Raw genomic sequence first — 23198 nt, 5'->3', positions numbered from 1 at the left:
GGACGGAACCAGTCCCCTTGTGCACAGAATGAAGCTAGTCTCCTGACTCCCCCCCCCCCAATGTCTTCTTGTCCCTCCCTGCCCTAGCTAAGTAAGCTGGGGACAGGACCTCCTGCCTCAGCAGCTCTGCTTGCAGCTAACCTTCCTGTCAGGCCCCACTCCAGGAGCACACCGCTCTGGTGCCCAGCCAGGCTCCTCCTGCTTCTATCCTCAGAACAACGCCGAGCTCTTGTACACAAAAATAGATAGCATTCAGGCGGACATCTTGGCGGCCAACAAGGTCAATGTTACCAAAGGTGAGCAGAGGGTGAGGGGACCCAGAGCCCAGGCAGAGGCAGCAACCAGGCTCATGCTGGCCTTCGCTGCCCGCAGCGTTACACCTCTGTGAAGGCACCAACAGCTGCTTCAGCTTTTTCATGGGTCCTGGAGATATGAACGAGGTGGAATACATCGCCCACTTTGAGAGGCGTCCTTCAGAACCCAAGGAGTGACAGGAACCCCCGGGCAAACCAGGAAGGCCAAGGCTGTGCCTCGCAGAAGCCTGCCTGCCAGCAGGAAGGCTTTGAAGAAAGTGCCACTTGGTTCTGGGTGGGAAGCTGGGAGACAGAAAATGCAGCGGGAAGAGGGGAAGCCGCTGCTGCCGAAGTCTAATAAAGAGTTTCGATATCTCGTTCTGTGTAGTTTGAAGGGAACGGAGAGCGATAAGAGCTGTGTGATGGGGTTCGGGAGTGCTCCCACTTATCAAAAGCAGGTCCCAAGGGAAGGGTCACTGAGGCTCTGGAAGAGCTCCAGGGCACACTGTGGCCTTACGTGGAGGCCCTTGATCCTTTAAGACAGTAGTTCTCAACCTCCCTAATGCTGCGACCCTTCAAAACGGTTCCTCATGCTGTGGGGACTCCAACCATAAAATCATTTCCACTGCTACTTCATTACTGTAATTTTGCTCCTGTTATGAATCGTAATGTAAATATCTGTTTTCTGATGGTCTCAGGTGACACCCATAAAAGGGTCCTTTGACCCGCAAAGGAGTCACAACCCACGGGTTGAGAACTGCTGCTCTAAGTTATCACACACCTGCTTCTCTCCTGCCTTTTGCCTTGTCTGTTCCCTCAACCCCTTCCATTTCCAGCCTTCGAGTTTACATCTCATCGTGTCTAAAGCAACTCCAGCCGGGCGGTGGTGGCGCAGGCCTTTAATCCCAGCACTCGGGAGGCAGAGCCAGGCCACTCTCTGAGTTCGAGGCCAGCCTGGAAGAGAGAGAGAGAGGAAGGGGAAGAGCTTTACATCAGGATGCAGGGCGGTGCCAAGGGGTGGGATTTCACGGGGCGGATCAGAATACTAATGTTCCTCCATTTTAATTATTATAAAGAGAGGTGAATTTTGGGAGCAGGTCGGGGAATAAGGGCACTGAATTCTTGAGACTACTTCAACCTGACAAGGGGCAAAGTGTGTGGAGGGGAACCAGGAGTCACACATAGCAGAAGATCTCAGGAACGTTCCTTGAGGGAGCTGAGGAGGCAGGTTGCAGCAGTGGTGTTCCAGGAGCTTGTGGGGAAGCGACACTCCAAATCCTAAGTAGAGAAGCCATGGCATCTGCTATTTCTCTGGAGGTCAGGTGGGAAGAGTGAATCTGCAAAGTATGTTCGAATAACGTGTAGGGTCAGAAATGGGCTCTGGAGATTGCTAGTTTTCATCAGACCAGATTTCTTGATGCAATAGCAGAACTTTTCCTGGGAGCCTGTAGGTATCTGTAAGACAGCTGGAATAGATTTAGCAGAACTTTTTCTAGGAACCTGTAGGTATCTGTAAGATAGCTAAAATGGATTTATATCATAGCAAAAGGGTTAAAAATCCATAGAAATTTAAGGATTCTTTGTAGTCAATGTTCTATCAGTTTATCAAAGCTGCATTTAACAGTATTAAAACTTTGAGCTTCTGGATTTATATCTGAAACCAGTCTATCCTGTACCATGAAGTCTGTGAATGAGGCATACCTGTCTGTAATTGGAGAGCATATATATATATATATATATATATATATATATATATATATATATATAAAATCTTGGGATTGGGGCTGTTAAACTGATACACCCTAGTCATCAAACATCGTCATATCTGAGAAGGATAAATTTAAGAAGAAGTGAGACAGCTTTCCAGCTACCTAGGCAGCAATCCCAAGTCTCTCCGTGGTCGTTGGGGGACAGAAGCCCCAAAGGCAGCACTTGTTTACCCCATAAGCCCAGGAGATCTGACAGATTTTTTCTGTGGAGTAGAAATTTGGGGAGACTGCCCCACCTTGACTTTGCAGTAGGGGGCAATCGGTCCTCCATTGTTCCACTTGTTCACAGTCTGGACAGGATCTCAGCTTTTCACTGCGTGGTCAGCCTTGCCATGAGCTTCTGGGTGGAAGTTCTTCTGTGGCCATCTGTCTTCTTGGAGGAGATACAGGATGCTGCCAGGAGCTGGCATGTCTCTCTGTCATAAAAAAGCTTTTATATTAAATGTCATATTCTCAGATCTACAGGTGTTTGAGGACTGGGTAAACAAAATCTGTTAGATGTATTTATTACTTTGAGAACATACATATGACTTAAAGCTGAATATACAGGTTCCCCAGTTAGTTACAGCTTAATGAGGTTAACGAGGACAGGGGCTCTGATCTTTGAGTACAGCCAGATTATAATCCTGAATGACTTATATAGAAATCATTATTGCTTAAGCTGTCTCCTGAGAAGGCAAAGAAGAGTGATAGGGAAATGATCCCAGGCTGAATGAGAAAAGGAGAAAAGGGGCTTGTGAGTCAGGGTGCAGCCCAACTCTGAGGAAAGGAAAAGGACCTTCTTGGTGGACCAGAAACTCCATCCTGAATGATTTATATAGAAATAATAATTCCTTAAGGTCATACAATATCTCCCTGGTTCTGCATAAAGAAGGTCAAGTGTCTTATCTTTTTTTTAAAAGATTTATTTATTTATTATGTATACAGAGGAGGGCGCCAGATCTCATTACAGATGGTTTTGAGCCACCATGTGGTTGCTGGGAATTGAACTCAGGACCTCTGGAAGAGCAGTCGGTGCTCTTAACCTTTGAGCCATCTCTCCAGCCCACGTGTCTTATCTTATTGCAGAACCATTTTAATTAATAAATAGCAATGGGCATTGGATAGCCAATCAGTTTTCTATGCCAGGGGTTTTTTCACAGCATTCCAGCCTATTCTGGACAGGGAACATGGGATGATGTATTCTCTTCTAGAACTGCTTTAAGCTGGCATTGGGGTGTTGTGGTTAGGGCCCCAAAACACACTGAAGGCCAATCAAAGGCTGGGCAGTGGGACATTTATTTGTCAGGAGCATGTGATTATCTGACCCAGCTGTAGAGGCAGGGGATAATTGTGTCCACATCACACAGACAAGAATCTCTGCTGACATCTGTAGCAGGGAAAGCGCTGAAGGTTGTGGTCCACACTGCTGCTCCGATGTTCCTGCCAGCCTGCTGAAATATATAAACTCCAGACAGGAGTTAAAATTTACGAATTTATTTGGAGTCTTTTGGCCCACAGTCTTAGTAATTGAGAAGAGCAGAAGTCCCAAGATGGGAGAGAAAAAAAATACCATCCTTAGGAATAGACAAGTGAGGAAAAAATAAAAGTTTTAGATAAATTAGTATTATCAATCAGTACTGAAATCCAAATCATAGAAAAGCAGGTAGTGGGTAACCAAGGAGAATTTAAAAATCCTTTTAAAATCCTGATCTTGTGACTCAAAGTGTATCAGAATTGTATTAATGTAAAATCTTCTTTTTAACCTCTCCATGCCCTGCCCATACGAGAGGCTGCAGAGGAAGGAACAGCAGGCCATGGCTGGACTTCCCTCTGCCCAGACAGCTGAAGCCTGAGAGAGGCAGCTGGGGAGCGCCAGGCCAATACCAGAAGACTTTTCCACAGCCCATAAAGCAATGATAAAATAATATGTGGCAGGAGGTGATTCCCTAACCTCCCTTCACACCGAAGGCCTGCACACTGGGCATCCCACCCACACTGCCCTTAGTAAAGATGGCGGTAAAGTCATATGACCTGCCTGTTTTGATCTTAGCCAAGATGGTAGCTAGACCATATGATTGACCTTATTTAAAATGGCACTGCTTGATCACATGATTGCCCCTATCAAATATGGTGCCTGGCCTTGTGTTTATGTGGGACTTTTTTTCCCAAAATAAACTGAGCAGATAAGGAACAGACAAATTGAAGAATTTAAAAGTCAGTCAGAGGCTGGGTGGTGGTGGCACATGCCTTTAATCCCAGCATTCAGGAGGCAGAGTCAGGCAGATCTCTGTGAGTTCGAGGCCAGCCTGGTCTACAGAGTGAGATCCAGGACAGGCTCCAAAACTACACACAGAAACCATAACTTGAAAAAAAAAAGTCAGAAAGAAATATAGGTGGCCATATCAATCATAAATTTCCATTCATAGGAAATAGATTTTGTGAAAGAAAAATGGAGAAAAGTTTTTTGGGGGAAAGTTTTACAGTTAGAGAATTAAAGCTTGGAGGCAGTGCTGTGGGGGTGGGAAATGGGGTAGCCGTGCAGCTGGACAGGAGAGAGGGACCTAATAAGAGAAAGCTTGAGAGTAGGGTCCCCCTTCCATCCGTCGGATCGCTGGCAGACGCTGCAAAGGTCCTGTAAATACCAGGATATGGAGTGCTGGGAAGCGGCCATTTGCTGGTATATGGGACCAAGTCTGACTGCAAAGGCAGGTAAGTTAAGCCCTCATGGAGGCAGGCACATTTTCCATGAGTAAGGTGGAGAAGGAATCTCTAGCATCCCAGAAATTCAGCAAGGACCGAGGAGAACGCACAAGCTGCTCAGTGGACCAGAATCCAAAAAAGTAGGGCCAATGGACTAGGAGCCCGAGTGAGACACAAGCCTTCTCCACATGGGGGCTGGAAGGGCTTAAAGCCCAAAAGACACATGGTCCCAGAACAAGACAAATCCTCACTTGTGGGAAAAGGGTCAGAAGGGAGGGGAGGAACCTCACAGGTCTGAGAGGACGAGGGTCCCCCTCGGTGCTGCCGTCCTCAGACTGTGCAGGCAGGAGAAAGCAGTGGCATGGCCTGGCAACTTTGGGCACCCAGGTGATGAATTATTACTCAGGAGGAGGGGATCCCCCCAGCTGGAGTATCCCTCGCGTACAGGGAAACATGCTGGGTACATGCAGCAGCAGGCTGGGCAGATGCACGCCATTGGGGTATGGCAACCATGATGGCCAGTGATTCACAACCCAGACCCTGCATCCACGTGGAGAGTTATAACAGAGAGATGAGGAGAAAGAGAGCAGAGAGGAAAAGGAAGGAAAGAGGGAGGAAGGGGAAGAGTCTTAAATCAGGACAAAGGACGGTGCCAAGGAGTGGGAGGGAGTTCGAGGGACGGATCAGAATATCAACACTTTGTAGTGCTGAGACGGGAGCCTCAGGCCTCTCAGCTGCCATGTAACAGTCCATGGTATCACTGGCTGTGTCTACTTTTTATTTGTTTAAGATTATGTATTGTGTATACAGTGTTCTGTCTGCATGTGTCCCTGCAGGCCAGAAGAGAGCACCAGATCTCATTACAGATGGTTGTGAGCCGCCGTGTGGTTGCTGGGACTTGAACTCAGGACCTCTGGAAGAGCAGTCGGTGCTCTTAACCTCTGAGCCATCTCTCCAGCCCTGCTTTTTATTTTTGAGACAGTATCTTCCTAAGCTACCTAGGCTGGCCTTCAACTTGCTGTATAGTTCCAGGATGGCTTTGAGCTTTCTGCCTCCAGTCACCAGTGCCAGGAATTGCAAACCGGTGCCCCAGCGCCAGCTAACCCAGTTTGGTGTTTCAGTTTTGACACGGTTTGGGTTATCCTGCTCTCCCTGTTGCTCATTTTTTTTTGGGCAGGGGGGAGATTTTTATTTTTATTTTATTTTATTTTTTTTTTTTTATTTTTTTTTTGGGTTGGAACTCACTCTGTAGACCAGGCGGGCCTTGAACTCACAGAGATCCGCCTGCCTCTGCCTCCCAAGTGCTGGGATTAAAGGTGTGCACCACCCCATCCCACCCATCCCACCCCATCCCACCCCATCCCACCCCCAACTAGCAGTTGGTTGGTTTTTCAAGACAGGGTTTCTTTGTGTACCCTGCCTGTCCTTGAACTCATTATATAGACCTTGTGAACTCACAAGGCCAGGCTCTGCCTCCCACATGCTGGGATTAAAGGCCTGCCCCACCACTGACTGGCTTTGTTGGGGCTTTTGTTCTTTGTGATTTGGGTTCTATGTTGCTTTTAGATTTTTTCTTTGCTCTGTGCTGTTTCTTTAGGAGACTTTGTTGATGATTTACTATTTCCAGCCAGGATCTCCGGCCAATCCTGACCTCACATGCTTCTGCCTCCTGAGTGCTAAGGTTTGAACAACTATACCTAGCTGTGACTTTTTGCATAGTCTACTCCTACATGGAACATTGCTGCAGCCAGAAACAAGGTTGAGTTTCGGTTCTGCGGCCTTTACCCCCACAGTATTGAGGTTAAAGCAAAAGAGCAACTCTCAGGAAAACTCCGTGGTTACCATTAGGCACGAAGAAGTGACCATGTGACCACTACAGCCAGAGTCTACTTTTGGACAATTATTGGTAGCCTGGTAGAGCCATCATCAGACTACCTACAAAAATTGGGTTCGAACATAAACATCGGTGATTTGGCTCTCGACGCAAACCGATGGGCGAACCGCGCTATCAAAGTTTGCCTTAAATATAAGGCGAGCGCATCTTACGGCTTCAGTATCACTGCATGTATTATTCAAGTGACGAAAACTCTTATTTCAAAAACGGTGATTTTTTTAACTCCAAAATGCATAATGCTTCTGCTCATTCGCACAGAAACCTGTAAACGTTCTACCATTCGGAAGGAAACCAAAATTGAAAAAAGAAGCAGCCATTTCTTGTTTTAAGTTAAGCAAAGACCCCTGTGCGGTGCATTGTGGATATGTAAATAAGGCTAAGGCTCCGCCCTCAGGTCTCCGGAAATACCTTAACTAGTTCCTTTTTCCCCCCGGTGTAAAGGTGTGGGCCGACCACCAGGGGGCAGTGCAACTCCAGATTTCTGGAATGTTAACCTACGAAGCAGTGTTAATTAAAATTGTCACTCCAGGAGAAGGGTAGTCAGGTGTAGAGTCCTTGTATGTACACAGGGCACTGGATTGCACTTTCCGCACTAATCAGTAAACAACAGCTCGAAAATGATTGTGTCACTACATTCATTTAACACAAAGTACTGAACATCCCAGTTCCCACAAGAGGGGCTGGAGAAGGGCAGAGAGGCACCGTAACTTTCCTCATCTCAGATTTACTTCGAATGGAATCAGAGAATAATACAACTAGACAGCTGTGGGATTTGGTTAGCTTGTTTGGGGGCGTTTGGAGTGGGGTCTCTTGTAGCTCAGGTTAGCCTCAATCACTCCATGCAGCTGAAAATGACTTTGAATTCGAGATCCTTCTGCCTAGTGCTGGGACAACTGGCATGGGTCACCACATCAAACTTGGATTCTGTTGTTCCAGAGAGGTGCTTTTGTTTCTGTTGTTGTTTGTTCATATAGCCCTTGCTAGACCAGAACTCAATGTATAGACCAGGCTGACCCTGAACTCACAGACGTCTGTCTGCCTCTGACTCCCTAGTGTGGGGGTGAAAGCTAAGATATCACATCCTGTTGGGGTGAACTGACACTCCCTTTCACCAACACACAAATTCACACCTGTGGTTTTGGGTTGTGACAGCTGAGGGGGGCGGGAGGCAGGGAGCCAGCTGGAACAGTGTTTGCCGTTTGTTGGTTTGTTGGTTTGCTTGGTTGTGTTTTGGAGACAGAGTTTCTCTTTTCTCTGTGTAACAGCTCTGGCTGTCCTGGAACTCACTCTGTAGACCAGGCTGGCCTCGAACTCACAGAGATCCACCTGCCTCTGCCTCCTGAGTGTTGGGATTAAAGGCTTGTGCCACCATTCTTGACAGCTAACTAATTTTTAAAAAGGAAATATGCTGCAGGAGAGAAAGAGACTCTGAGGGAAAGACAAATTGTCTCAGAGAGACTTACCTCTCTGAGAGGGAGTTGGGGTGAGGCTTGCTTGCTTACTTTCAATAACTTAAGAGACTTACTTGGTCTTGTCTCCTCTGTCATTTGTATGGGGTCCATATCTGGGTAGCAAAATGGATACCTCACCATCTTAAGCAGTAAGCTTACAGCATCAGCTGTCTTTTTGGCTGTTTGGGGTAAGATGTCATGGGTCATTAGGAGTTGGGCTCCAAACACTTTGATTTGGGGCCTTTTTGTCTCAACATGGTCCCCTGACAGCAAGGTCAAATCAAAATCTTGGTATAGGTCCAAGATATCTACCCCCCACCCACCCCAGCACACCATTTCTTATGGCGACAGGGACCTGGTGACAGAGCCCTGGTGACACTGGTTTACCATAGGCTGTAAATCCTAAAGAATAAAAGGATACAGTGGCATTTTATGGGGGAGCGGGGTTAGTTACTGTAAGAAACTGAAAGGTCAGGCCGGTTCAGCTAGTACAGTGCTTATCTTCGATGCCTACACACACTCGAGCACTTGAGAGGGAGGAGGGTGAGTCTCAGTGAATTCAAGAGGCCAGCCTGCAACATCACAGGGGTCAGAAGGTCCTCTGTGGTAGGAGACAGCTGTGGGTGTTGCTGGTAATGATCGAGAGCTCTGAGATAACATAGACCTTCTAGAGTTCAAGGGCCTGTGACCTGAAAGACACCAACCTCCCCAAAAGGTTAAATGAACAAGGGACAGATAGAAGAAGAACATTGGTGAGCACACCCAGGAGAGGTAGAACCACAAAAGCCACCCACATGTCCACTACAGGAGTCCTCCTTGGAGAAAGCCACCCACGTATAAATTATAGGAGTCTTCCCTTGGAGATGCTCGCTTGCTCATTTCCTAATTCTTTCCCCCTTTCTTCTACTGTGGACTACATAACACAGTACTCAAGGGCTTGAGGGTCTCTTTTCAATTTATTTTAAAAATTATATTTTAGTCTGGCAGTGGTGGCACAAGCCTTTTAACCCCAGCACTTGGGAGGCAGAGGCAGGAGGATCTCAGTGAGTTTGAGACCAGCCTTGTCAACAAATCCAGTTCAGGGCAGCTAGGGCTGTTATACAGAGAAACCCTATCTTGAAAAAGAAAAAAAAAAAGGTGATTATTTTTATGTGTCTGCTTCACCTGCACATAAACCACATGTGTGCCTGATGCCCATGGAGGTCAGAAGAGGATGTCAGATCCCCTGGCACTGGAGCTACACATGGTCGTGAGCCACCATATGGAACTGTTAAAGAAAACAAACAAACAAAAACTAGGTGGTGGTGGCCCACATTGTCAATCCCAGTACTCAGGATGAAGAGCTAAGAGACTCTCTCTGAGTTCAGGGTCAGCCTCGTCTACAAAGCAAGTTCCAGGACAGCCAGAGCTGTTACACAGAGAAACCCTGTCTCCAAAACAAACAAAACAAAACAAAAACAAGCAAAAAAGCCAAGAGATAGTTTATTCTGGAGCCATATTTAGGTTACTCCAAATTTTATATTCCAACAAGGAAGCAGTTTCATGAAGTCTTATAATTTGACAGAACAAGAAATTTTCATAAATCAGGGGAATTTGAAATTTTCTTTGGCAGTTACAGCAAGACGAGGCTAGCTCTCCTGCAGACAAACGTCCAACCACCTTCTTAGTTGGGGGTTGGTGGAAGTTAGTGCTCTGCTAAGTTAATAGACTCTAACAGGCTTGGTTCCAGGATGTCAGTTCTGTCTGACAGAGTTGGTGAAGGGCGGCCAAGGTCTGCAGTTTTCTGTAAGGACTGTTGTGTATCTGAGGTGAGTGTGGGCCTTTCTGAGAGGCAGTGGAGTCAGGGCTGGGGGGAGCTGTAAAGTTATAATGGCTTGTTAGTTTTTTGAGGCAAGCAAGCTCCCAATATGGAGCCTTGGCTGACCTGAAACTCACTGGGAGTCCAGGATGCTAGGATGTCTTCAAACTCATGGGCAATCCTCTCTCTGGAGTGCTTGGATTCCTGGCAGCTGTCACCCACCACAGCTCAGGAAGTTAAAATGGCTTGAAGTGATAGCCAAGGATGATTTTAGGAAGACAGAGAAGAAGTACAATCAATAGTGGATATGAAAAGATGGATTGAGAAGAACCCTGATGTCCAGGGGTATTGGGATGTGGGCTCTGGGGACTCTCACTGGAGCATGTAATGAAAGGTCTAAGACTCCCTCCAGGAACAGGTCTAGGATAAAAGTTCCTAAACTGTCTGGGTTTTATTTTATATTTTTAATGGTATTTTTAATTATGCATGTGTGAATGCAGGTGTTGGGGGCCAGAGAGAGCCTCAGATCCATTGCTTGGAGCTGGAGTTACAGGTGGTTGGGAGCCACGGGCTGTGGGTGCTGGAAAACCAACTTGGGTCTGTGCCAGAGTAGGAAGCACTCTCGACCACTGACCCCTCTCCATCTCCTTGGTTGAATTTGTAGAATGTCAAAAAAGGAAAAAAGGTGTGTGAGCTGGAAAGTGCTTATAAAACTATATTCTAGAATATAGGACCGCTAAACCTGCCTGTTTTCTTTGGCGTTTTTGAGACAGGGCGGGGGCCGGGCTCTCTGTCACTGTTGTTTTTGTGATTTATTTGGGAGCTGGGTGGTAAGCCCCCCAAAAGAGTAAAATACCGAAAACAACAAAGCCCTGGCACTCCAGAAATGTATCTCCCGTTGTTATCTTGCCAGCTTGATTGTCTGTTAGTAATATGACATACTGAGACAGGTAATAACAAGAGATCTGCCTGGAGGATGAGCCTATTAAAAAATATTTTGAGAAGTCAGTAAATAAAATATAAGCATACTAAAAAAGAAAAAAATTGAGGCGGGCGGTGGTGGCCCACACCTTTAATCCCTGCAGAGCCAGGAGGATCTCTGTAAATTCGAGGCCAGCCTGGGCTACAGAGTGAGATCCAGGACAGACACCAAACTACACCGAGAAACCCTGTCTCAAACCTCTCCACTCAAAATCTTTTGAGAAGGCTGATGGGTAGATCTGCAAGCAACACCATGGGAGCCAGGCGGTGTGTGAGCTGAAACTCCTGGAGAAAAGCTATCATTGTGGGAAGTTGCTCATCAACTGCTGCCCGTGCTCAGACATATTAACTCTATTTTTGAACCAGCGATTATGTAGCCCTGCATGTGCAGGACCTCAAAAAATTGGGTTTAGACTCAGAGTTGTTCCTCTCCACGGAAATCTTTAGTAAAAGGCGAAAGATTTATACGATCTGAAGAGAAACCAGAGTATGACCTCGACCTCCCGCCTACCATCCTCAGATGCCTGCAACTCCTACACAACCAATGGGAACTAATGCCACAAAAGAAGTGGTCAATGACTTCTGTTTTCCCCTCACAGGAAGTCTCTCGAAGCCGCATCACTATTCAGAAAACAAAACGAAAAAGAAAAAAAGTAAAAGACTTTACACTTTTAAATGAAAGCGCGGATCTGTGTGCAATGCATTGTGGGTATGTAAAAGAGGTTGCGTCACAAGCCGGGTTTCCAAAGCCTTTGGCCCTGGGCAGCAGGGCTGCGCCACCATCAGGGCCAGGGCGAAAGCCGTATTTACAGGAGTATACACACCTACCACGGAGTCGGACTTTTCGGGGGGAAGGGGTCTCCGCAGTCCCACCCTTAGAGAGGGAGCTGTTGGCAGCTGACGGCCGCTGAGGAGGGAGACCGGGGTACGTTGCTCCTGACCCAGTATGGACTCTACACCCGTGTGCATTTGGGCAGCGCTGGTTGGACTCAGGAGGTTAACAAGAACTTGACAACAACAAGAAAACAGTACATAAAATAATGAAATGTATAGTTAAGAATAAGCCTCTGTGTGTGATTTATTTGGGAGCTGGGTGGTAACACCCCCCCCCCCCCCCCCGCAAGAGTAAAATACCAAAACAACAATTGGCCATTCAGTTCTTTATTAGACTATCAGGTGTTTTAGACAGGCAAAGTAACACAGCTTCACAGAGTTAAACAAACGCAACATAAAAGGATGCAGCACATCTTTGCATCATTAAAACAAATGTTCTACAGCATAAAGAAATGTAACACATCTTAAAATAACATTCTACAATAGTTTCCTATTCTTTGTTTGGTTTTTTTTAAAATAGGGTCTCACTGTAATCCAGACAGACCCAGACCCCACTGTATACCCCAGGAATGTGAATATCTTTGGAAACTGGGTTATACCAGGCATTTTGTCTAAAATGCATAGAGTGTTCAGTTGGACTGCCAGGAAACCAGGAGCAGAAGGGGAGTCTGGAATCTCTGCCTTCACTGCATTTTGTGCTCTGCTTTGGGCCAGTTGCTCCCTTCAGGATATAGGTAACCAACCGCTCAGAGAGTGTCTGTCTGAAATCTTTGGCACTGAGACCACTCCATTCCCTTTGATGCTAAAGGCACAAAGGCACCCAAGGAATCTTGCTGTCAAGGTTGTCTGTTGTTGTTTTGGGGTGGGTTTTTTTTTGCCATATTATATTCTAAACTCCCCAAAAGTGCCTAAAAGTATCCAGTTGTTGCCCTAAACCTTGTCACCTTGGATTCTAGGAACTTTGGGATGTCAGAGAAGATGGGCAATTATCTCCTATGGCAATCATAGCAATCCCCCTGCCTCTGCCTCCTGAGTGCTGGCATTACAGACACGGGTCATCACACCTGATTTGTTCTTCAGGGCTCCACTGTTACTGATGATCAGGGTCTGAGTCTGTGCTTCCAGGCTCCTGGCATCTTCAAGAATTAAATAGGTACTGAGAAGTTGGCTGGAGGTAAAAGTTCTTGTTGCTCTTCCAAAGGACCTGAGTTGGATGGTTCACAACCACCTGTAACTCTAGCTCCTCTTTTAAATCTCCCTGGACACCCACATATCCAGACACTCACCTACACATGGATCAGCAATCAAGAGCACTGACTGGTCTTCCAAAAGTTCCAAGTTCAATTCCCAGCCCCAACATGATGGCTCACAACCATTTGTAACCCCAGTTTCAGGAGATTCCCATGCCCTCTTCTGATCTCCTTAGGTGTCAGGCATGCACATAGTATAGACATACATTCAGGCAAACCATCTATACACATACAATAAAAATAAATCTAATAAAAAAAAAACTTTAAAAAAGAAAAAGCTAGGGTGGTTGTGCACGTCTTTAATCCCAGTACTCTGGAGGCATAGGCAGGCAGATCTCTGAGTTCAAGGCCAGCTTGATTTACAGAGGGAATTCCTGAACAGCCAGGACTACAGAGACAAACCCTGTCTCAGAAAATAAATAAATAAATAAATAAATAAATAAATAAATAAATAAATAAATAAATAAATGAAAGAGAAAGACACTAATGAGAAAGATTCAGTATTGAGGGAGAAAGTGAAAATCCAGGAAAAAGGAAACATTGATAGGAACTCCGGACCAAGAAATGGGGTAGAAGACAGTGGAACCACTTTTCAGATGAGAGTGCAAATGTTACTTACCACCTGTCGGGCCTGCCCACAGTCAGCTGGGTAGCTGGGAAGAGGCGATCGGATTGATGAGACAAGAAAGAAGACAGAAAAGAGTGGAGAGGTCTGCCGGTCAATGGCGGTCAGCCCCGAGTTTATTTCACATCCAGCTTATATACAGTTTTGAAGGACAGAGGTAGAACAATGCACAGCACAGGCTGACAGGTATTCATCCACTATCTATCCTGCCTGCATCAAGGAACAGGCAGTTTCATTTTCTATCTCAATGTACCTGTGGCTGGCATCAGCAGCCTGCATCTAGCTAGATAGTATGTTCCCTCTTGTGGGCTAATCAGGACTTTCTTCCAGCCTTTCAAGGAGACTCTGTGGGCTAATCAGAACTTTCTCACAGCCTTGGAGCAAACAAGCCTGAACTCTATTGACTCAGAATAGAATTCAGATTCAAACTAGGAAACTGAGTCAGTTGTGGGTTCCCACAACCACCCCACGAGTGATCATGGTTTTTTGAATGGTCCTCATTCCAACTCCATTGACATTCCTCCATCTCTTGACCGGCCTTCCTTCCAGCTCTATTTTTTCAGCATTTACCCTGTGCTGAAGTGACAGAAATATCAGGAAACTAGAGCTACCCATGGTGGCTCACACCGTCAATCTCAGCTCTCAGGAGGCAGGTTAGATGTGAGTTCTAGACCCACCAATTACAGGATGAGGTCCTGTTTAAAAAATCTATAAAAGACTGGGCATAGTGGCACACACCTTTAATCCTAGCAGAGGGAACAGAGTCAAGTGGATCTCCATGAGTTCAAGGCCAGCCTGGCCTACTATTTTGTTTTTTTGTTTTGTTTTGTTTTTTTTCGAGACAGGGTTTCTCTGTGTTGTTTGGTGCCTGTCCTGGATCTCCCTCTGCAGACCAGGCTGGCCTCGAACTCACAGAGATCCCCCTGCCTCTGCCTCCTCAGTGCTGGGATTAAAGGTGTGTGCCACCACCACCCGGGTTAAAAATTGTCTATTCAAATGCTAAACAGGCAGGTGCCTGGCAGACATCCTTTGAGGAAGTCTCTCTCTCTCTATATATATATATACAGTGCTCTCTCTGTATGGCCAGAGAGGGCACCAGATCTCATTACAGATGGTTGTGAGCCACCACGTGGTTGCTGGGAATTGAACTCAGAACCCCTGGAAGAACAGGCAATGATCTTAACCGCTGAGCCAGCCAGCCTCAGCCTGGTCTACTTACCAAGACAGCTAGAGCTACAGAGAGATTCTGTCTCAAAAATAAATAATCTAAGAAGGGAAGCTGGAGTGTGACGGCTCACATCTGTAATCCCAGCAACTGGGAGGCTGAAGACAGCAGCCAATACAAGTTTTAGACCAGCCTATTCCACACGGTGAATTCCAGGCCAGCCAAGGATATAACGCGAGATCCTGAAAGCTGAGGGAGGAAGGCAGCGAGGGAAAACAGAAAACCAGGAAACTGAGCCGAAGGCTGGATGTTACTTGGCATGTCCTTGTTGGTTTTTTGGCAAGGGTCTCTGTTGTCACGAGTGTTCCACAGCACCGACCTGAAAGGAAAAGTATTGGCTCCGGACTCCCAAGAACGAGTTCTCAGCACAAAGGAGATATATTTGCCCCAGAGGCACAGAGGACGAGGATTAAGAAACAGAACAGGAGAGAGAGGGTGGAGAAGGGAAAAGGGGCAGGGATATTTATCCTGGAGAGACAAAGGACTGCCTCTGGGTAGAGAGGAGACCTGTGGCACACAGGAAAACGCCAGTTTATAAAGGTAAGTGAAACCCCGTGTAGGGATGAGGTGTTTAATTTTAATTGGGTGTGTTGATTAGGGGAGTCAAAGGGAGCTTTTGATTGTTGGATTTTAATACTTCCATAGCTGGACCTTGGTAGTCAGCCTCAGGAGGAAGTGAAAAATAAGGGACTAGACCTTGGTGGCTAGCTTTAGGAATGTAATCTAACGGTTTTTAGCAAGGCAGAGGGGACGGAGGAGAAGAGCAAGGCCTGCCAGAGTCACATGCTCATGTGGGCTTGTGTCCCTTCACTACCCAGCTCTGGCCTTCAACCCATGACCACAGAAGGGACCCACCTGAGTGAGCAGAGCAGATGCACTACCTCACCCACCAGTGGCCCAACACCTGCCCTCCTCCTCCCTTCCAAGGCTGACCCCTCACTGGGGCTTGAGGCCACCTCCAACTCCTTCCTCTCAGCCTGTCTCTCTCTCTCTATTGGTTTACTCCTAAGACCAAATTGCGGGCTAGCAAGCTCCAAGGATCCACCTGCTTTGTCTACGGCCTGTCCTCCTCCCCAGGACTAGAGTTCAGACACCCGCTAGCTCCTGAACGGTGGTGCTGAGATCCACCTTAGGTCCCTGTACTTGAGCAGCGATCACTCCCCAGCCCCTAGAAATACATACCTTTTCATTATGTGAAAATGTGTCTTATCACTGAGCTATCTGCCCCAGCCCTTTAGTGGAGGGTGGGTTAAGGAAGGAGGCTTGTTTTTTGAGATGGTCTTGTTATGGAACTGAGTCTGGAACTCTGTAATCCTCTTGACTTAGCCTACTGAGTAGATAGGACTACAGCCTGTCATCAGTCCCAGGGGTGTGGGGTGTTGTTTATATCATTTCTTGTAATTATTTTTAAAAATGTGTATTATATGCAGATACTCAGGGATGCTGGGGTTACAGATGACTGGAATCAAACTTGCAAGAGCAGTATACTTTTTAATTTGCTTGCTCATCTCTGCAGCCCTTGCTGTGTGTGTTTCTTCTTCCTCCTCCTCCTCTTTTTTTTTTTTTTTTTTTTTTTTTTAGACCAGTAGTATTTGGTTTTACCCTAGGTCTCTGGGTTATCCAGTCTCTGGTTCTTGGTCACACAAGTAGTGTTGGGTATGAGTTCCCTCTTGATGGGAATACAGGAATGAAGCACCCACACCAATCCTGGCTGGTTTGTAGTCTTCACAGAAGGAATCCAGAACTTGTAACTCAGTAGAAAGCATACTCATAGTGACGCACGCATTTAAACCTAGCATTTGGGAGGCAAAGGCAGAGCTGCAGTCTACAAATCCCAGGACAGAGATACACGGTGAAGATCCTTCCTCCCGAAGCCACTTAAAAACTGGCTGTGGTCAAGATTATAGATATAAACCAAACACAGGAGTGGAACACAGAACAGGATTGGCCAGCGGCAATCCAGGCAGCAGGCACATGCTTCTACGCATACACTCGAGCGACAAACCACAAGCATTTAAGAAGTAATCTATTATTTAACCGACGTTAAGTAGCCCTGCATATGCAGGACCTCAAAAAATTGGGTTAAGACTCAGAGTTGTTCCTCTCCACGGAAATCTTTAGTAAAAGGCGAAAGATTTATACGATCTGAAGAGAAACCAGAGTATGGTAATAAGTTTCTGCCAAGGGTTCTCAGCCGACTGTAACTCCTAGAAAACTAATGGGAGGTAGTTCCAAAAAGTAAGTGATGGTTTCTGCTTCCCTCTCACGCAAGTCTCTGAAAGGTGCATCATTATAAAGAAAAGAAAATAAGAAAGAAAAAAAATAAAAGAGTATCCTTTTAAATTTCGCACTAGGCTGAGTGCAATGCATTATGGGTATGTAAATATGCTGTTTCTCCAACCTGGGTATCCGGAAATAGAGATTTCATTTTCCCGGAGTAGACGTCGGGTCGCCGACGCCAGGGGGCAGTGCAGAAGCCAGACGATAAATGCCTGGTCCAGCTACAAAAATCTGGTTTTATAATTTAACACCAAGTAAAAGTTCTTTCTCTTTTTTCAGGGGAGCGATATTTTGACTTTGCTTCTTGAAATTTTGAGACGGTGTCTCACACTGTCCCCTAAGCTGGCCTTGAACTATGTAGCTAGTTGGGCCTGGGAAGTTGAGCGCTCCCTTTGCCTTAATCTCATGAGTGCTGGGCAGCCATTAGGGAGTCTCCTGTATCCCAGGCTGGCATTGAACTCTCCTCATCACCTAGGAAGATCTTGAATTCCTGGTCCTCCTGCCTCTACCTACTAAATGTTGGCATGACAGGTATATGCCCCGCACCCAGCTTAAAAATTCTCTTAATTAATTAAAAATAAAATAAGCAGGGGCGGAGTTTGTCTAGCAAGCAGGAGGCCCTGGGTTTCATTCCCCAGCACCAAGGAATTAATATAAAAATAAATAATCAAATCTTGAAACTGGTTATTCTAGTACATTCATTTTCTAAAAAGATGTATTGAGAACAAGCAGCGCTTGCTCTAGGACACAGGACTGTGTGTTGAGCTACTGATAACAAAATATTTACTGACACAGGCCAAGCACTGAGGATCCAGAAGAGCAAGATGGTAATTGCAGAGAGGTACCTGATGTCGAGACTTATTGAAGGAAAGGAAAGCTGAGGTGAAATTACACTCTGGGTGCGCTTTCCTAGGAGAGACAATATCATAACCACAGGCACCCTGAGCATAGGACTTGACGAGAGAGGACATAAGGAGAGATACAGCATCATAGGAGAGGCAGAGGCAGAATGGTGGTTTCTTTTTTCCTTCTCCTCATTCTACAGGGTCTCAATATGTAGAATTGGCTGTTCTGGAACTTGCTATGGAGCCTGGGCTTGCCAGGGACTCAATAGATCCACTTGCCTCTGCCTCCTGCCAGGAGTAAAGGTGTGCACTACCAACCCAGGCCAGAATAATGGAGTCTTGAAGGGAAAGAGGACAGCCCTCGCTTCTGGAAGACAAAGTGAGATTCTGACTCTTACAGGTTTTGGGGGTAAGCAAGCTCCATACTATGGAATCTAGTCTGGTGTGGCCTGAGTGCCAGGAGTCACAAGGCGGGAAGACACTATATTAAAAAGCAAAGTTATAATTCAAGTCTGTCCTCGGTCTAGGGCTGAGGTGCTCACCTTGCTCACAGTTGCAAGGAAGGAAGAGAGCTGTAAGCTCACAGCTCATCTGATCTACTCTGGCTCATAGAGAGGTGCATAGATGCATGGCCTCAATTCTGGGGGTGGGGGGAGAGAGAGGAAGGAAACGGGTCTGTGATCTGTTTGACCTTGATGGCAAGAGGAAGGCACTGAAAAGCTACAAAGCAATCCCAGGACTTGGGAGGATGAGGCAGGAGGATTGTTCACAAGCTCAAAGCCATGTTCTTCATTGTGAATCCCAAGTCAGCTGGTCTGCTTTTTTGTTCTGCTTGGGATTTTTTGTTTGTTTTGTTTTTTGAGACAGGGTTTCTCTGTGTTGCTCTGGTTGTCCTGGAATTCACTCTGTAGACCCAGTCTGGCCTCCAATTCACAGAGATCTCCCTGCCTCTGCCTCCCAAGTGCTGCGATTAAAGGTGTGGGCCACCATGCCTGGCTGTTGTCTCCTTATTGGGCCGGGGATGAAATTTAAGTACTGTGACAACCTGGTATTTTATTTAGGAAAAAAAAAAATGTTGTCAGTCGTGGTGGCACGTGTCTTTAATCCCAGTGATTGGGAGACGGAGACAGGTGGATCTTTGCAAGTCTGAGGCTCGACTGGTCTGGTTTGCAATATCCAGTGTCATACAGTCAGGGCTATATAGTGAGACCCTTTCTCAGAAAAGCAAAAATTTAAAAAAAAAAAAAAAAAAAAAAAGCAAAAAGCCCAAATAAACAGCTGAAGAGTGGTGGCACACGCTTTTAATCCCAGCCCTCAGGAGGCAGAAACAGGCAGATCTCTGTGAGTTCAAGGCCAGCCTGGTCTACAGAGGAAGTTCCAGGCCAGCCAGAGCGACATAGTGGAAACTCGGTCTCAAGAAATTTAAAAAAAAAAAAAAAGCTGAGCCAAACTTCTGCTGAAGGCTGGATATGACTTGGGATGTCCCTAAAGCCACTGGTTTCCAAGGGCCTCTGCTGTCACCAAATCAGAAGAGAAACTCAATAGATGGGCATTACCCTCTACCCATACCCCTCTAATGCAATGTAGTAACCAACCACAGCAAAGAAAAACACTGAGACAAATCACATGCATACTTCACCAAAAGAGTAGAATTTTTTTGTTCTGTGTTTTTTTTTCTTTTCCATACTAGTTGTTCTGTATTTGTTGTTGTTTGTTTGTTGTTTTTTGAGACAGAGTTTCTCTGTGTAGCTTTGCGTCTTTCCTAGAACTCACTCTGTAGCCCAGGCTGGCCTTGAACTCACAGAGATCTGCCAGCCTCTGCCTCCCAAGTGCTGGGATTAAAGGTGTACGCCCACTCAGCTGTTGTTTTTGAGACAGGGTTTCTCTGTATAATGGTCCTGGCTATCCTGGAACTTACTATGTAGACCAGGCTGGCCTCAAACTCACAGAGATCTACCTGCCTCTGCTTCCCGAGTGCTGGGATTAAAAGCACACACCAACACCACCTGGCAATTTTTGCATTTTTTGAGACAGGGTCTCATTATGTAGCCCTGGCTGGCCTCAAACTCAGAAAACTATCTGCCTCTGCTACTGTGCCCTCATAAATACGTATTCTTGAAAAATACTTAGAGCGGGGCTGGAGAAATGGCTCAGAGGTTAAGAGCACTGACTGCTCTTCCAGAGGTCCTGAGTTCAATTCCCAGCAACCGCATGGTGGCTCACAGCCATCTGTAATGAGATTTGGTGCCTTCTTCTGGCCTGCAGTCATACATGCTGTATACATAATAAATAAATAAAATCTTAAAAAAAAAAAGAAAAGAAAAAGAAAAATACTTAGCTATTCATTTTGTGTGTATGAGTGTTTTGCCTAATGTATGTCTGTACATCACATGTAAGCCTGGTGCCATCAGAGGTCAGAAGAGGGTGTCTTGGATCCTCTGGAGCTGAACTTAAAAATGTTTGTAGGTAGCTGTGTGGGTGTTGGGAATAGAACTAAGTCATCTGCAGGAGCACCAAGTGTCCTTAACTGCTAAGTCCTCTCTCCAACCCCAATAAATGTGGTTTTAAAAAGAAAGAAAGGAGGCAGTAGTGGTGCACGCCTTTAATCCCAGCACTCAGGAGGCAGTGGCAGGCGAATCTGTGAGTTCAAGGGCAGCCTGGGCTACAGAGCGAGATCCAGGACAGGCACCAAAACTACAGAGAAATTGTGTCTCGAAAAACCAAAAAGAGCCGGGCGGTGGTGGCACACGCCTTTAATCCCAGCACTCAGGAGGCAGAGGCAGGTGGATCTCTGTGAGTTCGAGGCCAGCCTGGGCTACCAAGTGAGTCCCAGGAAAGGCACAAAGCTACACAGGGAAACCCTGTCTCAAAAAAAGAAAAAGAAAAAAAAGAAAGGGGACTGGAGAGAAGACTGAGCTGTTACAGTTGTTAAGGGCACTGGCCACTCTTCCAAAGGACCTGGCTGCTTACTTTATAACTTACTTTATAACAAGACCCTGTCTCAATGCTAGGTTTAAATTTTTTTTTAAACAGCTAAGCCTGGGACTGTAGTTCATGCTTGTGATCCCAGCACTTGGGAGGGGAGACAGAAGGATCAGGAATTCAAGGTCAGCCTCAGTACAGAGAGAGAGAGAGAGAGAGAGAGAGAGAGAGAGAGAGAGAGAGAGAGAGAGAGAAGAGAAGAGGCAGGCTTGGAGGTTCAGAACTTTAAGCCAAAACTCAGAGGGCTGAGGCAGGTGGAGCTCTGTGAATTTGAGGCCAAACTGGCAAACAATGAATTTCAAGGCAGCCAGAGCTAAGACAGTGAGAACTTGTCTCAAAAAATAAAAATACAACAAACAAAACAAGGTCACGCTTGGCTACACAGTGAGTTAGAGTCCAGTACAGGATACTTCAGAGTCTCTCTATCTCAAAGAAGAATTGTTTGTGACATGAATGGTCGGTGGCTGATCTAGCTGCCGTTTGCAGCCTCCTCTCTCCTTGTTTATCTGCATGTTTACAACTGCAGTTTCCATAGCCTCTACCGTGAGGCATATGAGAGGTGTTCACGGACAAGGGGTGTTTTTCTTTTTTCTTTCTTTCTTTTTTTTTGGTTTTTCGAGACAGGGTTTCTCTGTGTAGCTTTGTGCCTTTCCTGGAACTCACTTGGTAGCCCAGGCTGGCCTCGAACTCACAGAGATCCGCCTGCCTCTGCCTCCCGAGTGCTGGGATTAAAGGTGTGCGCCACCACCGCCAGGCGGTATTTTTCTTTTATATTTTAACTTTATTATTATTATTATTATTATTATTATTATTAGTGTGTGTGTGTGTGTGTGTGTGTGTGTGGCGCACACACACGTGGAGCTCAGAGGACACTTTCAGGGTTCAGTTCTCTCCTTCCATCCTGGGTGTTCCAAGGACCGGCCACATCAGCAAGTGCTTTTACCCCGAGTCGTCTCGATGCCCCCACCTCTTTTCACTGTTGTTCCTGCTTTTAACTTGATTACATTTTATTCATTCATTGTGTGTGTGTGGTGCGTGCATGTGCACACCTGTGGAAGCTTTCGGGAGTTCAGTCGCCACTATGTGGGTTCAGATCAAACTCAGGTCATCAGGGTTGGCAAGGCTTGGTTAGACCAACAGCTAGACATTATTTCTTTTAGGGGGGTGTTGGGGGAGGTGGTTTTTTGTTTTTATTTTGTTTTTGGGTTTGGTTTTTCCTTTTTCTTTCTTTCTTTTTTTTTTTTTCCTTTGGTTTTTCGAGACAGGGTTTCTCTGTGTAGTTTTGCGCCTTTCCTAGAACTCGCTATAGACCAGGCTGGCCTTAAACTCACAGAGACCCACCAGGCTCTGCCTCCCGAGTGCTGGGATTAAAGGCGTGCGCCACCACCGCCCGGCCCAAGGAGACACTATTACACACACTATCCCGTAAAAGTGTGAATGCACAAGGTCCTGGGATCGATCCCTAGTACCACAGAACAAAAAGACTTCATATTGGCGGAGTGGTGGTGGCGGCGCACGCCTTTAATCCCAGCACTCGGGAGGCAGAGCCAGGCGATCTCTCTGAGTTCGAGGCCAGCTGGGCTACAGAGTGAGTTCCAGGAAAGGCACAAAGCTACACAGAGAAACCCTGTCTCGAAAAACAAAACAAAACAAACAAACAAACAAAAGACTTGGCATGATAATATAATGACAAAAATCCCAGCATTTAGGCAGCGGAGCCTGCAGTTCATCACCACAACCAATTTTGGTTGGTTTGTTTGTTTGTTTATTGAGATAGTTTTGTGCAGCCCAGGCTGGCCTTAAAAACCCGCAGCATAGCTGAGGTTGGTTTTGAAATGATTCTCTTGTCTTCATCTATCCAGAGCTAGGATTATAGGCATGAGCTACCATGCCCCACTTCCCCCGTATTCTTTTCGGTTTTATTTTATTTTATTATTTTATTTTATTTTTGAGACAGGGTTTCTCTGTGTAGCCCTTGCTGTCCTGGAACTCACTCTTTAAACCAGGCTGACCTCGAACTCAGAGATCTGCCTGCCTCTGCCTCCGGAGTGTTGGGATTAAAGGCGAGCGCCTGGTACCTGGTACCCTACCCCACCCCCATGTTCTCAATAGAGAAATTGTCTGAAGGACAGGAACTATTTTGTCTTTTCATTCTACTATTCCTGTCTAGCACCATGTCTAGCACTAGCATGTGGCAGACACTCAAAACTATGTTAAATTGGTGTCTTCGAAATATTTTAGACATTTCAAAGAAAAAGCAAGCATCAAGTATCTGATGTCTTTAAAGTC

The 23198-nt window shown here is 46.1% G+C and overlaps 2 protein-coding genes and 2 non-coding genes across 5 annotated transcripts in view; 2 read left to right on the top strand and 2 right to left on the bottom strand.

Annotated features, from left to right (window-relative positions):
* The window catches only part of Armh1 (armadillo like helical domain containing 1), a 42108-nt gene extending 41494 nt beyond the window's left edge, over positions 1 to 614 (top strand). For both annotated transcript variants that reach the window (XM_037202862.1, XM_028893241.2), the window contains 2 exons: positions 215 to 296; positions 373 to 614. In XM_037202862.1, the coding sequence (XP_037058757.1) occupies positions 215 to 296; positions 373 to 491 (201 nt within the window). In that variant the 3' untranslated portion in view covers positions 492 to 614. The remainder of the gene's footprint in view (positions 1 to 214; positions 297 to 372) is intronic.
* Positions 615 to 11243: 10629 nt separating this feature from the next.
* LOC114709410 lies at positions 11244 to 11359 on the bottom strand. Its single transcript, XR_003736925.1, has one exon. It is a non-coding gene; the product is annotated as a U5 spliceosomal RNA (small nuclear RNA).
* Positions 11360 to 15231: 3872 nt separating this feature from the next.
* Positions 15232 to 23198, top strand: part of Kif2c (kinesin family member 2C) — a 33849-nt gene continuing 25882 nt past the window's right edge. Inside the window, exon 1 of the mRNA XM_037202861.1 lies at positions 15232 to 15342. The gene's annotated coding sequence lies outside the window, so the exon portion shown is untranslated. The remainder of the gene's footprint in view (positions 15343 to 23198) is intronic.
* LOC114709409 lies at positions 16852 to 16967 on the bottom strand. Its single transcript, XR_003736924.1, has one exon. It is a non-coding gene; the product is annotated as a U5 spliceosomal RNA (small nuclear RNA).

The sequence above is a fragment of the Peromyscus leucopus genome, chromosome 2, assembly GCF_004664715.2.
Source record: "Peromyscus leucopus breed LL Stock chromosome 2, UCI_PerLeu_2.1, whole genome shotgun sequence".
Taxonomy (NCBI): domain Eukaryota; kingdom Metazoa; phylum Chordata; class Mammalia; order Rodentia; family Cricetidae; genus Peromyscus; species Peromyscus leucopus.
Note: the sequence above shows the minus strand (reverse complement) of the source record. Positions and strands in the feature narration are given on the sequence as shown.